The sequence below is a fragment of the Gekko japonicus genome, unplaced genomic scaffold, assembly GCF_001447785.1.
Source record: "Gekko japonicus isolate JY-2015 unplaced genomic scaffold, Gekko_japonicus_V1.1 scaffold37, whole genome shotgun sequence".
NCBI classification, from domain to species: domain Eukaryota; kingdom Metazoa; phylum Chordata; class Lepidosauria; order Squamata; family Gekkonidae; genus Gekko; species Gekko japonicus.
In genome coordinates, this window is record NW_015171503.1 from 2,650,443 (window position 1) to 2,666,352 (window position 15,910).

General features: G+C 45.5%; 1 protein-coding gene across 1 annotated transcript; it reads right to left on the bottom strand.

Moving 5' to 3' along the window:
• Positions 1 to 1,882: 1,882 nt before the first annotated feature.
• Positions 1,883 to 15,537, bottom strand: TAB1 (TGF-beta activated kinase 1/MAP3K7 binding protein 1). Its single transcript, XM_015419220.1, has 11 exons — positions 15,472 to 15,537; positions 13,335 to 13,471; positions 12,561 to 12,714; positions 9,498 to 9,584; positions 8,754 to 8,892; positions 8,308 to 8,421; positions 5,463 to 5,574; positions 5,217 to 5,361; positions 4,134 to 4,356; positions 3,671 to 3,827; positions 1,883 to 2,465 (listed from the first exon to the last, which is right to left on the bottom strand). Exons 1-11 carry the CDS (start codon positions 15,502 to 15,504, stop codon positions 2,258 to 2,260), a joined length of 1,509 nt encoding a protein of 502 aa, XP_015274706.1. The 5' UTR covers positions 15,505 to 15,537; the 3' UTR covers positions 1,883 to 2,257.
• Positions 15,538 to 15,910: the final 373 nt, after the last annotated feature.

Sequence of the window (15,910 nt, forward strand, 5' to 3'; positions counted from 1 at the left end):
AAATTGTAAGATTTTGTTTTCCATTTTAGCTTGTTTCAAGCTACTGTTGTGCACCAGAAAATAAGCTAAAAATCTAAGTGTGTGAAGAAATGAATTTGACCCTAAGCTCTCAGTATTTATCCTGCCTTTCCTCCAAGAAGGTCAGGATGGCACAAGTGGCTACCTAGCATCACAGCCCCATTTTCTTCTCACAGTTCTGTGGGGGGGGGGGAGTTCAGATGAGAGAGCATGACTGGCTCAAAATCACGCCATGATTTGGTTGTCGCTGTGTGGGAATTTGAACCTGAGCTTCTCCTGACCTTCTAGCCCCTAAACGTCACTGGCTCTCTTCCATCTGCCTGTGACTGGGAAAACAGTATCCATTTTTAAACAGGCAGCGGACGATTTCTTTAGCACAACAAATTTCATCTGGATTTTCTGGTATTTTATATTTAAAGAAAGGACCAGGGACACTATTATTCTTGCTTTCGTCCTTTTGTTTCCTGGCCCTCCCTTCTTTTTGACTTTTCAAGTACAGTGGTGACCAAATGGAAGCATTTCTCAAAGTACCACTAAGTGGACACCACCAGCTTCAAAAACTCTCAGGGCAGCCTTTATCCCATTTATGTTATGGCCTTGAGAAGCCTCCAGCTCCCCACAGATTAAAGCAGAGGCAGCAGACTTTATGGACAGAGGACAGTGGTTCCAGTGCTTCCTGCTATTAAGAGAAATAATTGACTATGAATTATTCATTGTTCTAGCCAACCTTACACAACCCCTGAAATCAGATCCACTGCACTATGCTTGCATTCTCCTTCCCTTCAGTAGCAAGCCTCTAGGCAAAGGAAAGTCTTCAGTTCAGTGGTATAAATGGCACCCTTCTCAGCCTCAAGGCAGGCATTACTAAATAAGCACAGTTATGTCTTGTTCCCAGCCTCCTGCTTAAGGGGGCCTGCTGCTTCTCCCCCACAACCTACTGTCTGTCCCCAGGTGCCTTGGAAAGTCTGACACATCATGACTAAGCTAAGGAAAACATTACAGCGTCCTTTTACCCTGGAAGAGGGAAAACTTCACTGAAATGTTGATAATACAACAGCAATTCCCTTAACATGATCTTCATGTTTTCTCCTCAACAACTCAAGAAAAATGTCAGGAAGGAGAATGGGGATGCTTTAATGGGGTCACTTATTCAACAGGCTTAACTGCAAAAATGTGAGATAAACTGAACCATTGTACATTGGATTAGAGTTCACTGTTTTTTCTCAACTGAGTTGTACTATCACCATTCCTGTCCTCCAACTGGAAAATAATCAGAAATGAACCGGATATCTTTGCCTGTATCCTTAAGTAGATCTATGATATCAGATTGCCTCTAAGCTGTAAAAGAGTTTTTGAAATGAACTGAATTTCCCTCCCTTTCTAGTGGGATTTACCTTGAACAAACCAGAGAAGGCTGTTTCCTAAACTGAAACTATTCTGATTAGGAAGGGCAGAGGGACAAGTTAGATCTAGCTTCAAACTGTATTTTCCTCCCTTTCCCAACTTTCAGCTTCAGTGGAAAGGGCACAATGACTACCGGGGTGGAGAACTAGACCCCAACAATATTGGCCCTCTGATTAAAACCTTTACTTCCTATGGCACAAAGACCTATTGTTGATGATGCAGTGGATCCCGCCTTTCAGAAGCGGGGGCTGCTCTCCTCCCTCACAAGGTGATTGATATGAGCCTCACAGCTGACTAGAAGCCAGCAGTCCCAACCCCATTAGGAGCTTTATTTCAGGGTGCTGAGGATTTTACATCTACTTACAGGGTTCTAAACATCACAAAAATAAAGTGAAAACGTGTCACATAAAAAATGACAAGAATCTATAAGTTATAATTTATTCTGTAAAATAAAGGTATCTTTCATGGCTTTAATTCAGTATCATGATGAAATATTTCCAGGACCCAATCTTGAGCTACAGCGCAAACACACACGCATACAGAGACATCCCTTTACGCACGTGGTCTTCTCCACAACAGTCCTGCCTGGTGACTGTAATACTACAGGTATAGGGAAAGGGTCAGAACCCGCTCTAGTGCCTGCAAGGTCTGCACAGTGGCAGGGGCAATGAGAAAAGGGGTCGATGCACGTGCCTGGGTCCTGGCAAGCTGAGAAAAAACACTGCATTAGCAATCTCTCTGAACATTAGCCTCGTCCACAAGGGCCTTCAAGGCGTGCCTCACCAGGCTCTATTTCCCCACCTTATACAAGTTCATAGGAGCTGATCTCCTTGGATTATGACACAGTCAGTGCCCCCGTTTCGCTGTGGTCCATGTTCCAGAGGCGATAGAACTCCGCAAAGTCCACATAGGGCTCAACACGCCCATCTTCATCCGGCTGGAGAGAGTGAGAGGGGCGGGAACGGAAGAGGCCCCCATCCGAGCTTGAGCTGCTACTCTGGGTATGAGTGTTGGTAGACTGGAGGGTCACGGTGGGGCTTTGACTGGAAAGAGAGAGAGAGAGAGAGAGAGAGAGAGAGGCACACATTCACTTCAGTCATCACAAATGACCCAGCAAACACAATCTGAGGTCTTCGTATGCTCCAAGTAGTATAAACAGCAAATCCCTCACCCTGTCCCTAGCCCCAGGCTAGGGACAGGGTGAGGGATTTGCTGTTTATACTACTTGGAGCATACGAAGACCTCAGTATGCACCAACTATGACCTTGTTTCTACTAGTTGGCGCAATACAATCAGAAGCTAAAAGTAGCCCAAATCCTGCAGTTAGGCCATTTCACAGCCAAACTTGGCTCCCTGATACATATGTTTGCAAAACACATTTGTTGCATTTATACTTTACACTTTCAGGTGTACATCTAAAAAAAATCTAATGTGAGAAGACACTCTTACAACAGTCACATACTCGGAATAAATTATGTAAATCAGGAAAGGGTCATACATTTACTTCATTAGCATTAATATATAAATATAGGATTTCTTCAGTGCTAAGAAGGAATCCAAGAATTTTGCGTATTGATGGCGGGGGCCAATCTGTGTGTGTATGGGTAGGAGTAAAAAAACACAGCCTATAATGCTGGAAGCTCCACCAGTGTATATTAAACATCTAGCACCTGTTTTTAAAAGGAATAGGGAAGGGACATGCTGAAATCCTGGCATGGTCGTGCTAAGAGGCAGGGGACAAAAAGATTTATCAGGAATAGGGAAGAAGAGAAGAAGAAAATAACGAGATTGGATTTATATCCCACCCTTCACTACCCAAAGGTGTCTCAGAGCGGCTTACAAACTCCTTTCCCTTCCCCTCCCCACAACAGACACCCTGTGAAGCAGGTGGGCCTGAGAGAGCTCTTGACAGAAACTGCCCTTTTTCAAGAACAGCTCTTATCAGAACTACGACTTGCCCAAGGTCATCCAGCCAGGTGCAAGTGGAGGAGTGGGGAATCAAATGCGGTTCTCCCAGATTAGAGTCCGCGCACTTAACCACTACACCAAACTGGCTCTTTACAAAAGAAAAGGAGTTTTCAACCAATTTTATCTCTCCCTATGTGCAACATACTTAATGTTACGGTGTTCCTCCTTTGTTACCCCACTCCTTGTGTTTATTACTTATATTACCTCTGATGAGCCTTTAGCAGAGACTCCCCAGTAATTTTCAGACTTTTACCCACAATTATATGAGGTAGAAGCTTACTTAGTAAGAGTTGGCGTGGCTTCATCCAATGTGGAGCTACTGTGGGCACCGTTGACCATCTGGCCTTGGGAAGGCATCACAAGGGACAACGTCACGCTGGTCTTGCTAGTGCTCTGGCTGCTGGAGTATGGCACTGACACTGGGTAAACCCGGCCTCCTGAGAAATGGAATCAAAATATACCATGGAAGGGTGAGAAGCTCTGGAAACCTTAACACCTATGTCATGTTATGAGTGACTGGCATTTCCCACGGACAGCGACCAAAGAACTTGCTTACAAAGCTCCCACTTTCCAACATCCTCTTGGCTTAGGCATCACACCACCGCAAGTCTCAAAGGGATATGTCAGTTTCTTCAGAGCTATGAAAGGTTCACCTCCAACACTAGGTGATTACTGCTTGGCCAGAGCCATCTCTCCCTCCCTCTTGCCCACACACTGAAGCCCACTATTTACTTCACCCCTACCTTGTGTTGGGGTCAGTGTGGGCTGGCTCATCTCACCCAGCGGATATGCAAAATTCCTCACTAGCAGTGTCATGTCCTCATGCCGAGAGCAGAACTTGGACCGTTCACCGCCACTGGCGTACGTATCACAGTGAATGCGCTTCACTCGATCCACAACTGCCTGTGCTACAGAATCCAGTGAAGTTTGCTTGGCAAACTCAGTGGCAATCATGGCTGCAATTTCCTGGAGAGAGAAGAGTAAAGGAATATATTCTGGAATCGTTGCAAAGAATATAGGGCCTTTTAGATATGGGTTGACTGTGTGGGTCCCAACCACAGAATTGGCCCACAAGTGTGCACACCCATACACTCACCTATGTGAAAGAAGTATGCAAACAGGGCCTGCCCACCCACACAGTTGAGTTCTTTGAACATCCTTCCAGCTGTGTACAAACTGCTCGCTAAGAGGGTCTTTCACTAGGGTGGGGGAACTCCCACCTGCAATAACAAACCCTACATGACTTCTGTGGAGGTATCTTTGTGAGGACCATGGAAACAAAATTTGGCCTTCAGGGAACGAAGTGTTCACAAACCAACCTGCCCCAGGGCTCCACTAGCATCACCTTCCTCTGCTGGGATAGTGCAGGACAAAGAGACAGTGTGTGTTTCCCCCCACCTCCTTGACTGCAATTTCACTTGCCCACCCTCTTCCCTGCCAGATCATTAGAAAGGAGAACTTGGAGTTAAGGACATGGCTTTGCTTCCCTGAAGAGGAAGGTCCTTAGAAACTTGCTTATCGCCATGGTCTCCGGAATCTACATCCTTGTAACTATGCAATTGGCTCATTCAGCAGCCACAGTGCTACCAGGGACAGTTAGATTTGAGCCCAGTAGCATCTTAGAGATCAACACGATTTGGGAGGCACAGGGTTTCAAGAGTCAAAGCTCCCTTCGTCAGATACCTCGTCACGGCTATCTAGAGCAAACAATAGTAGCCCATACTGAAAACTCTCCAAACTGCATAGATACAACTGTCCCAACATCTTAGTGCACAAAATGTAACACTGGCCCCACGGGCAGTTTACAATTGCTCTGGAGCTCTTACCTGATTGGCTTGCCCAGGCCCATGAGCTGCTTCCAGAGCTTTGTAGAGTCCTTCGGACATCAGAACAAGAAAACCTGTCACTCCATCTAACGGGTACCCTCCGTGGATTTCAGGCTCTGCTATGATAGGTTTGGATTTTGCAGCACTTCAAAAAAGAAAGCAACATTAGTACTGAACAGGGAAGTCAGCAGAAATGGAAGAAGTTCTCTTCAAAGTAAAAGCTTGGGGCAGGAACTTTTGCCTCACCTGAGAAGTTCAATGTCACTGTAGCCATATTTGACCTTATAATCCCCAATGCGGCGAGTGCTCTCCTGCCCACATACGGTTCCTACTTGCTTTATCTTTGCTGCATCCAAACCTGCCAGATAAAGAATCAGCTATTTGACTTTGATGCATGTGCCAGATCTCTTGTATTTGCATCCCAGCACAGGAAACTGCCCCTAGCCAAACAGACACATCAACTCTGAAGGAAAATCTATCTAATAACTAAGGGAAGACGGTGGACTGAACAAAGAGGGGAGGAAGAGAGCAGTCATTATTCATGAGAGCAATAAAGAAGATACATGCACTCAAGGAGCAGCCATTTTTGTGTGTCTCAGTCCTCACCAATGTAACCTGAGATCTTTTGTACCAGCGAGTGGTATTACTCCGCAAAGAGCCTCCAGAATCCATTTGAAGATGGTCACATTTTATGGGGGGGGGGCTTTTTCTATGCCCACTACAAACAACACATTTTCTCCCCCCTCCCTCTTTTGCTTAGCATCTGTCATAAGAACATGAACATAAGAGACGCCAATGTTGGATCAGGCCAATGGCCCATCCAGTCCAACACTCTGTATCACACAGTGGCCAGAAATACCAGGTGCCATCAGGAGGTCCACCAGTGGGGCCAGGACACTAGGAGCCCTCACACTATTGACCCCCCCAAGCACCAAGAATACAGAGCATCACTTGCCCCGAAGTCCCTATCTATACCTTGTGGCTAATAGCCACTGATGGACTTCTGCTTCATATGCTTATCTAATTCCCTCTTGAAGCTGTCCATGCTTGTAGCCACCACCACTTCCTGTAGCAGTGAATTCCATGTGCTAATCACTCTTTGGGTAAAGAAGTACTTCCTTTTATCTGTTCTAACCCGACCGCTCAGCAATTTCATGGAGTGCCCATGAGTTCTTGTATTGTGAGAAAGGGAGAAAAGTACCTCTTTCTCTACCTGCTCTATCCCATGCATAATCTTATAAACCTCAATCATGTCACCCCTCAGTCGTCGTTTCTCCAAGCTAAAGAGCCCTAAGCACTTTAACCTTTCCTCATAGGGAAAGTGTTCCAACCCTTTTATCATTCGAGTTGCTCTTTTCTGCACTTTTTCCAAAGCTATAATATCCTTTTTAAGGTGTGGTGACCAGAACTGCACACAGTATTCCAAATGAGGTCTCACCATTGATTTATATAGGGGCATTATGATATTGGCTGATCTGTTTACAATACCCTTCCTAATAATCCCCAGCATAGCATTGGCCTTCTTTATTGCAGTCACACACTGTCTCGACATTTTCAGTGAGTTATCCACTACAACTCCAAGATCTCTCTCTTGATCAGTCTCTGCCAGTTCAGACCCCATCAATGTGTATTTATATTTAGGATTTTTAGCTCCAATGTGCATCACCTTGCACTTGGCCACATTGAACCCCATTTGCCATGTTGACGCCCACTCGCCCATCCTTGACAGATCCCCTTGGAGTGCCTCACAATCCTCACTGGTTTTCACCACCCCGAACAACTTTGTATCATCCGCAAATTTAGCCACTTCACTGCTTACTCCCATCTCCAAATCATTAATGAACAAGTTAAAAAGCAGTGGACCAAGTACTGATCCCTGCGGTACCCCACTGCTTACCACCCTCCACTGAGAAAATTGCCCACCTACACTCACTCTCTGTTTTCTATGAACTAGCCAGTTTTTGATCCATAAAAGGACTTGTCCTTCTATCCCATGATTTTTGAGCTTACTTAGGAGCCTTTAATTTACCCGGTATCAACGTCAGACTGTCCAGAGAAAGAATTCTGTGAAACACTAAAGCCAGTTACACCCTACCTGCAGGCTTCATAGACGCCTCTGGTAAATTGGACCTTTGGCCTGAACTCTTCCTAATGTTATGCTGTTCACTCACGTTATGACTTTTAACTGGTTCTAATAAAGGTGTTATGCTACTGTTGCTGTTTGGATTTTCGGTGATGGACTAATACAGCTGCCTACATTTTAACCTAAACGCATGCCTCTGAATCCAATAAAACTGATCCTGGAAATCATAATCAACCTGTGGCGTAAAATCTGTTATACACGGCAAAGTTCTCTGCAGAGTGGTAATCCTAATCAGAACTCTCGTGTGTGGCTAAGGATTGTAAAGTAGCTCAAGCTCAGACGCAGTGGCTTGCCCAAGTTTACCTAAGCCAACTTCATGGTTGAGAAGCTATTCGCTTGGTCCCTGTATCCAGACTAGGGCTGTAACCTCACTCAGTTAACCAAACCAATTCAAGTTGTGCAGCTCCATTAAAAAGAAAAAGGAGCAGAAGCCCCAATTAAATGGACAGCATCCAGTGCCCCGAATGAGCTTTGGAAAGACATTCTCACAGCTTTCTGCGCATTTCCGAAATCCACAGTCTAGCACAAGTGATTCTCCAGATCTTCTCCAGGATTGGGAGAAGCTGTTTGTAAGTGGATTTGCTCAGGACATACATGTAACCACACATACACATACAAGGCATTCAGTCTGGTTTATATGTTTCTGATTCCGTCCATGTGGAGTCAAAGGGACTATGTAACAGGATAAATTTAAAAATGACTTCCCAACCAGTAATGGCAACAGACCCCTTCCCTCAATCATTTCTAATGTTCTGTTTTGCATTCCCTACAGTGGCAGAGAAGGGAGAGCAATCGTTATAATATAATATTGGCAACCACAGAACCCATCAGCAATAGTAAAGCTCTGCAGGGCAAAAACCTACCACAAAATCCCTGTATTGGCAGCCATTTCCTTATTGATTCACCTGAGTGCCAAGACCAGTTTCTCTGGGTTTGCCACTTACTCACCCAGCTGGGAAAACCGGAATAGCTCATCCTCATTCTCCGTGGTGTGGTCCATGTTGAGTTGTGTCACTTGCAACCCATCTACAGTAGATTTGCACAAGAGCGCACGGTTCGTTCCTGTGGAGGAGGAGTGCATGATGCAAAGGTGTAGGAAAGGGGAATGAGAGGGCCAGCAGGGGAAAAGATATACACATGGCCCCTCAGTGCAATCAACCATTATCGCTCTAGGGCAAAACCTTGAAGTGGGGCTTGCTTGGAAATACCCACGCCTTTTCCTCCCTTTCCCAGGAAGCTGTATTACTTGACAGAGGTACTTGCAGCCAGTCTCAGTGGCCCTTTAAGAATGAAGTACATGTCTCATACACAAAGAGAATTTAGTAGTCCAACTGCCCTTCCCTTCATTGCTCAGTACTGCACTCAAATCAAAACAGTGCTGAAGAGGCACACACCTACATTGGCGATGTAAAGCTTGTTGTTAAGAATGACTGCCACAATCGCCATGGCTCCGCCAGAGATTTCCTTTTCTACAGCCTTCAACCGCTCCATGATTTTCTGGTACTGAGATGGCAGCTGGTGGTGAGGCACCCCCTGGAACACAAAGTTACGGAAGCCACCTTAAAAATCATCAGGGTGCCAATCTTGGTACAGTCTTAACACAGAAATTATATCACATTCTTCATGCCTTCGGTATGCCCATCTTTAAACAATTCGAGGAGCGGTATTTCATTTATTGCACATTAGTTGTTCATTTAATTCCCCCTTTGCGAATGAGCGAATCTCTTCTCTTTCAAGGCCTCTTTCTGGTGAAACAGGGATTTTAATCCCCTTTAGTGGAGCCAGGGGGCTAACTTTCTTCAGGATTACTTAGTGGAAGAATACAAAGGTCCAGATTTGTGCATACAGCACAAAATGAACTCTCCGTCCTCATGATAGCTTTTAGTTCTGCCTACAGGAGCTAAACCAGCTCTGACAAGTAAAGATTTTAGCTGTTCTGTCATAAACAGCTTTGAAGGCCACCAATAGGAAGCACCAGATGAAGGTAGCAATTTGAAACATAAACACTGGGAACGAGCCAAGACTGTTTCCCCTGCCTCTGAGCTCTCACAGTAGACCTCAAGGACCCTCAAGGAAAATATACAGTTAAGGTTCCCTGTTTCCAGGAATGCTTCTTTAGGGTCAAGAGGATACATTACCTCTGGAAGCTGGGACTGGAGGCTGGCCTTTTCTGCCAAGGCATCATCAATGGTCTCCAAAAAACTCCTCTCCACCACATCAAAAGCCTGAGGAGGTCAAGATTAGGGTTAGCATAACAATATATTATTAAAGCAAAGAACACATTTTTTTTGCACAATCAGCTACATGGAATTAATCAAATGTGGTTTTTTTTCTTGCACAGTGCTTAAGGACTACCACAAGCAATGTTCCCTCTAAGCTGTGGTGTCTTGTGAGCAAAAATTCTACTTTGTGAGCTACTGGCATTAAAGTTGTGAGCAAACAATTTGGCTACTGCATTGATTAGTTTGCTCTGGAGCCCTCCTTCCTGAGTGAAGGCAAAAATGTGTGAGCCAGAGGCTAAAAAACTGTGAGCTAGCTCACACTAACTCAGCTTAGAGGGAACACTGAACAAGTTTCACAAACTTTTTCAGGAGCTTCTACAATGGACCGATGGTACCTCACTCAGTCCAAAGGGAACTTTTATCATTTTAATCCTCTTGTGGATTAAAAACTGGATAATTAACAGGAAACAGAGCGTGAGTATAAGTGGGCAGTTTTCACAGCAGCAGGCGGTAAGCAGTGGGGAAACACAGGGCTCGGAACAAGGTCCAGTGCTTTTTAACTTGTTCATTAACAATTTAGAGTTGGGAGTAAGCAGTGAAGTGGCTAAGTTTACGGGTGACACTAAGTTGTTCAGGGCCATGAGAACCAGGGAGGACTGAGAGGGATGTTGAGGCTGGGCTGGTGCACGTCATTTGAGACAAATGAGGTTCAACATGGGCAAGTGCAAAGTAATGCACATTGGAGCCAAAAATCCTAACTATAAGTATATGGTGATAGGGTCCGAACTGGGGGAGACTAACCAGAAGAGAGATCTTGGAGTTGTGGTAGATAATTCATGGAAGATGTCAACTTGGTGTGTGACTGTAATAAAAAACACAAATGCTATGCTGGGGATTATTAGGAAGGAGACTGAAAATGAATCAGCCAGTATCGTAATGCCCCTGTATAAATCTATGGTACAGCCTCATTTGGAATATTGTGTACACTTCTGGTCACCGTACTGCAAAAAAAGATAGTATAGCCTTACAAAAGGTGCAGAAAAGGGCGACTAAAATGATCAAGGGGATGGAACACCTTCCCTATGAAGAAAGGTTAAAGAGGTTAGGGTTCTTTAGCTTGGAGAAATGACGACTGAGGGGTGCCATGATAGAGGTTTACAAAATTATGTATGAGATATAGAAGGTAGAGAAAGAAGTACCTTTCTCCCTTTCTCACAATACAAGAACTCATGGGCACTCAGTGAAATTAATGAGCAGTAGGCTTAAAACAGATAAAAGGAAGTACTTCTTCACTCAAAGAGTAATTAACACATGGAACAACAGAAGTATAGTGTCCAGATCACGCAAAGTGATGGTATCACTTTACTCCGCTCTGGTTAGACCTCACCTAGAGTGCTGTGTTCAGTTTTGGGCACCACAGTTTAAGAAGGATATAGACAAGCTGGAACACGTCCAGAGGAGGGCAACGAGGGTCTGGAGACCATCCTATGAGGAAAGGTTGAAGGAGCTGGATATGTTTAGCCTGGAGAGGAGATGACTGAGAGGTGATATGATAACCATCTTCAAGTACTTGAAGGGCTGTCACATAGAGGATGGTAGAGAGTACTTTTCTCAGAAGGTCGGACCAGAACCAACGGGTTGAAGTTAAATCAGAAGAGTTTTTGGCTAAACATTAGGAAGAATTACCTAACATAGTGATTCCTCAGTGGAACAGGCTTCCTCGAGAGGTGGTGGGCTCTCCTTCTGTGGAGGCTTCAAAACAGAGGCTAGATGGCCATCTGTCAGCAATGCTGATTCTGTGAACTTAGGCACATCATGAGAGGGAGGGCAGGAAGGGTTGCCTCAGTGCTTAGTTCTTGTGGCCCTTTCTTACATGCCCAGGGAAATGCTGGTCACCACTTTGGGGTCAGGAAGCAATTTTTCTCCAGGCCAGTGTGGCTGGAGATCCTGGTTTGGTTGTTTTTTTGTCATCTGCTGGGCGTGGAACAGGGGTCACTGGGAGTGTGGTGGGGAGGTATTTGTGAATTTCCTGCATTGTGCAGGGAGTTGGACTAGATGACCCTGGAGGTACCTTCCAACTCAATGATTCTATGAGTCTACACGTATAGACAGCTTCAAGCAGTGATTGGATAATCATCTGGAGCAGAGGTCCATCAGTGGCTATTAGCCACAAGGTATAGATGTAACATGGGGACCATGGTGGCTTAGAGGTTAAGACGTTGAGCTGCAGCCCAGAAAATCTGTAGTTCGGCAGTTTGAGACCCTAATGCTGCGTGATGGAGTGAGCTCCCGTCTCTGGCCTCAGCTCCTGCCAGCCTGGCAGTTTGAAAGCAAGAACCTGCAAGTAGATAAACAGGTACCGCTTCAGTGGGAAGGTAACAGCGTTCCGTGCGCCTCTGAGTTTAGTCATGCTGGCCACATGACCACAGAAACGTCTTCACACAGCGTTGGCTCTTCGGCTTGGAAACGGGGATGAACACCACCCTCTAGAGTTGGATTCAACTAGCTTTCAAGCAAGGGAAACCTTTACCTTTAGATGGAACTCTATGTCTAGGGCAGTGATGTTCTGTATTCTGCATTAAAAGTGCTTTTTAAGACAAGCTTTTATACCCTCAAAATGGATGGTATCCAGATTTACTTACTTATGTACATTAAGTCCATCTTTCTCACTGAGACTCATGGATGATTACACAATGTAAGCCAATGCAATCGACATAATAAGACACCTGATAAGCAAGATAACACATATCCATAAAACAACTCAGCACTGACGAGAGAAAACCAATCCCACCGTTGACAGCAAGAACAATTTAGAGACGCAAGGTATCGTGGCTGCACGGCATCAAACTGAGGATGTCACCAGATTGTACTTTTTGCCACTTAGTAAGCTGACCCACAACAGTGATCCTCCTCTTCTTTGTGCTGCAATTGAGGGGCACCAGTTTTTTCCTGATATCCTCACAGACAGAATTAAAGTACCTGCAGCAGGACTTTGCGCACGTCAGCATCATCGTGATCTGCATTCAGCTGGCCCAGCAGGAGCTCTGCAGAGAGCCTCTCCCCCACAAAATTCGTGATCCGGTTACCATCGTAGCCATTGAAGACTCCATAGAGGTAGCAGTTGTTCTCACTCCTGCCAAAAGGGGTCAGGGTGGAGAGGATAAGACAGGGTCATTCACCACGTAGCCTAAGAAAAGCAACCAGACCCACAGAGCCCTGCAATAAGTATGACCAGGTTAAAGTGAACTTGTTAGATTGAATGGGTTGGATCCAGTGTTCCCTCTAAGCTAAGTTAGTGTGAGCTAGTTCAGTTTTTTAGCCTCCGGCTCACACAATTTTGTCTTGGCTCAGGAAGGATGGCTCCAGAGCAAACTAATTTATGCAGCAGCCAAATCGCTCGCTCACAACTTTAATGCCAGTAGCTCACAAAGTAGAATTTTGAGCACTGCAGGAAGTCAAAAGGGGGGGGGGGTATATGGAAGAAAAAAGGGATTAAAAAAAAAAAAAAACAAAGTAGAATTTTTGCTCACAAGACTCCATAGCTTAGAGGGAGCATTGGTTGGATCCAGACTAAAATGGCTGCAGAACCCCTTCATCAGGGTCTCCTATTTCCCAGGAGCAACATTTTGTGGGTATCAGTGGGAGGAGGGAGACAGGTCCATTCTACTGATGGAAAATTTAATCTGGATACAACCCACTAAGATTATCAGTTTTGCCGCTAAACCATTCTACCCCCTTCTGTAGGCAACTTACCTAAATTTCAACCAATTATCCTCCAAGGGGTGGGCTTCTGTTCCTTTTCCATCTGGAGTATATAAACGGTTGGGGGATGAACCCACGCCTGACAGCTGGCAGACGGGCAAGTCATCTGTCCAACTTGGTTGCTGCTCCTGAGTAACAACAGGAAAGAGCTTCAATACAGTTTCTAGCAAAGGCATGAATAATGATCACCCAGGTTGAGATATCCTTTCAGTTGCCTCATAAAGTAGGGGAGAACAAAAAGGTAGTGAACAGACTTCTATTGATCCCGTCCCCTTTCCAACCAGCATCTAACGGTTGCCATTTTCTTAATTTACTCATGTTCTTTCTTGCACCCACTCACGTGCACCCTCCTCCTCCTGCTAATACATTACTCCTGCTTCCTATAAAAAAATTAAAAATAAATATAAAAATATAGTAAAAAAACAAAAATAAAAAACATTACTCCTGCTTCCTCACCTTCCATCATTCAACACACACCACCTTCAAATTAAATGCACAGGAAAAATCTACTAGTGCATTCTGAATATGTGCATCTTTTTAAATTTGTGTGGGCGCACACGTTCCTGGAAGTCATGGCTGACTTCTGGCAACCCTAGTGGGGTTGGGAGGCAAGGATGTTCAGAGAGGTGGCTTGCCTCTGTGTCATGGCCCCAGTATTCCTTGGAGGTCTCCCATCCATCCAAGTACTTGCCAGTGTCAGCCCTGCTTCGCTTCTGAGATCTGACAAGATTGGGCTTGCCTCGGCTGTCCAGGCCAGGGCCTGAATATTTGCATCCTGAGCTGGTCTCAGAAAGCAAAATAAGATAATGTCCATACATTTTAATCAGCAACACTGTATAACAGGACTAAGGCTCTCTTGCCTTAACTGTTGTACTTCCTCCAGGCATAATTTGGGTATATGAGGTATATGAGGCGCATAAAATGGATGGCTATTAACATAAATAATGAGGGAACTTCCTATCCTACATCTACACATAAAAACGACCATCAGCCATTCCAAAAAACTCTGGAGATTTCAGAGACCTTCCAAATACCATTTTCCTTAGAGACTTCATAGGAAGGACCTCACAGAAAAGGGACCCACCCACAGGTTTGTAATTGCTGGTTTTGCCTGACAGCTACTTCTGCAGTGACCCTGACAGTACGTTTGGATCAGCGGTGACTGACACATGGTTTGGTTCAATTCACTTTACTACTGCATCATGTCAGCATGTTGTTCATCTACAATGCTGAGGGGCTCAAGACAGCTTCTTAAACAGGTCTGCACAACTACAAGCTGGATATAGCCACCCTGTGCTGTAACTTGCTGGATACTTGATACACACACCCTTTTAAAATAAATTCACAGCAAAATTAGGTTTAGCTAATCCATAGCTACACCCCTCTTCTTCTGATGGGCCAGCAGGCCTGCAATGATGGAACCCCCCACCGCTCCACACGCTGTCTACAACAGATCACTTTCTGAAACTCTGAATGCCAGGAGATCCATCTTTTTTGTTCCTTACAGGCACATCTGTGAAACGAACTGCAAGCATAAACCTCCTCTCTTGAGGAAATCAATCCACCCATCTTTGAGTCACCGAGCCCAAAGCCATCCGAGAACATATTGTTAGGTGCAGCTTTTCCTCCATTACAGCATATCTGCAAGACGAGCTATATTTCCCACTTTTATACCATTCTTAAAAGTACACTTCACTGCCTGGCAATAGCAATCTTACGCCAATCCTACCCCTCCTAAGCTAACTGGGAAAGGGGATGAGTAGAAGGAGGAGCTCCTGACTTTATAGAGGCAATTTCAGCAGGCGCGGCTTTTCTCACCCCCGCCCCATCCCATGACAAAACTGCACCTACCAAAGTACGCTGTGCAGGTACTAAAGTGCAGGTAGGGACATTACTCTAGTAGCCCGAGGACTGGGCACATACACCTTTCCTTGCAGGGACAAAGCAACACAGGAGGATCTCTCATACTCTCCACCTACCCACATCTTTCTCTCACCCGCCGCCCCCTTCCCAGGAAAAAAAAATACTCGGGCACCCCCAACTTCTCCTTTGACCCGGGACATGCGTGGGGGGGGGCTTTCCCTCTCTATGGTTCCCCCTTCCCCAGGGAAGGGGCTAGGTCGCTCACACTCTGCAGGAGACTCCTCCTCGCCGCCGCCATCTTTATGCAGGAGCAACATCCTCCGCCCGATACAGCGAGACAGGAGGAGGAAAGGCCAAGAGCACCTTCTGGTTTCGCTTATAGAGGATGGCCTGAAGTCAGTCACAGCGCCGCCCGCAGGACAGAGGGAAGAACAGCGGGTCGGGGAATAGTCCACCGTCTCGGTCTTTAAAGCGGGAGTCGGGCAGGCAGGGTGTGGTCATGGTTATCCCGCGTTGACGGGCAACCGAGGAAAATGAGCGCGTATTCAGAGCAGTTTTGGTGGATCTTCCTTATTTTGAAAAGACGGGTCCCTAGGTGGGAGGGCACTTGAAGTGCTGAAACACGGAACTTGTGCTCTCCATCTTAATGGTTTGAATTGCCGTGGTTTTTCCCAGCTGTGCCTTTTAGTAAGAGTATGACAGGC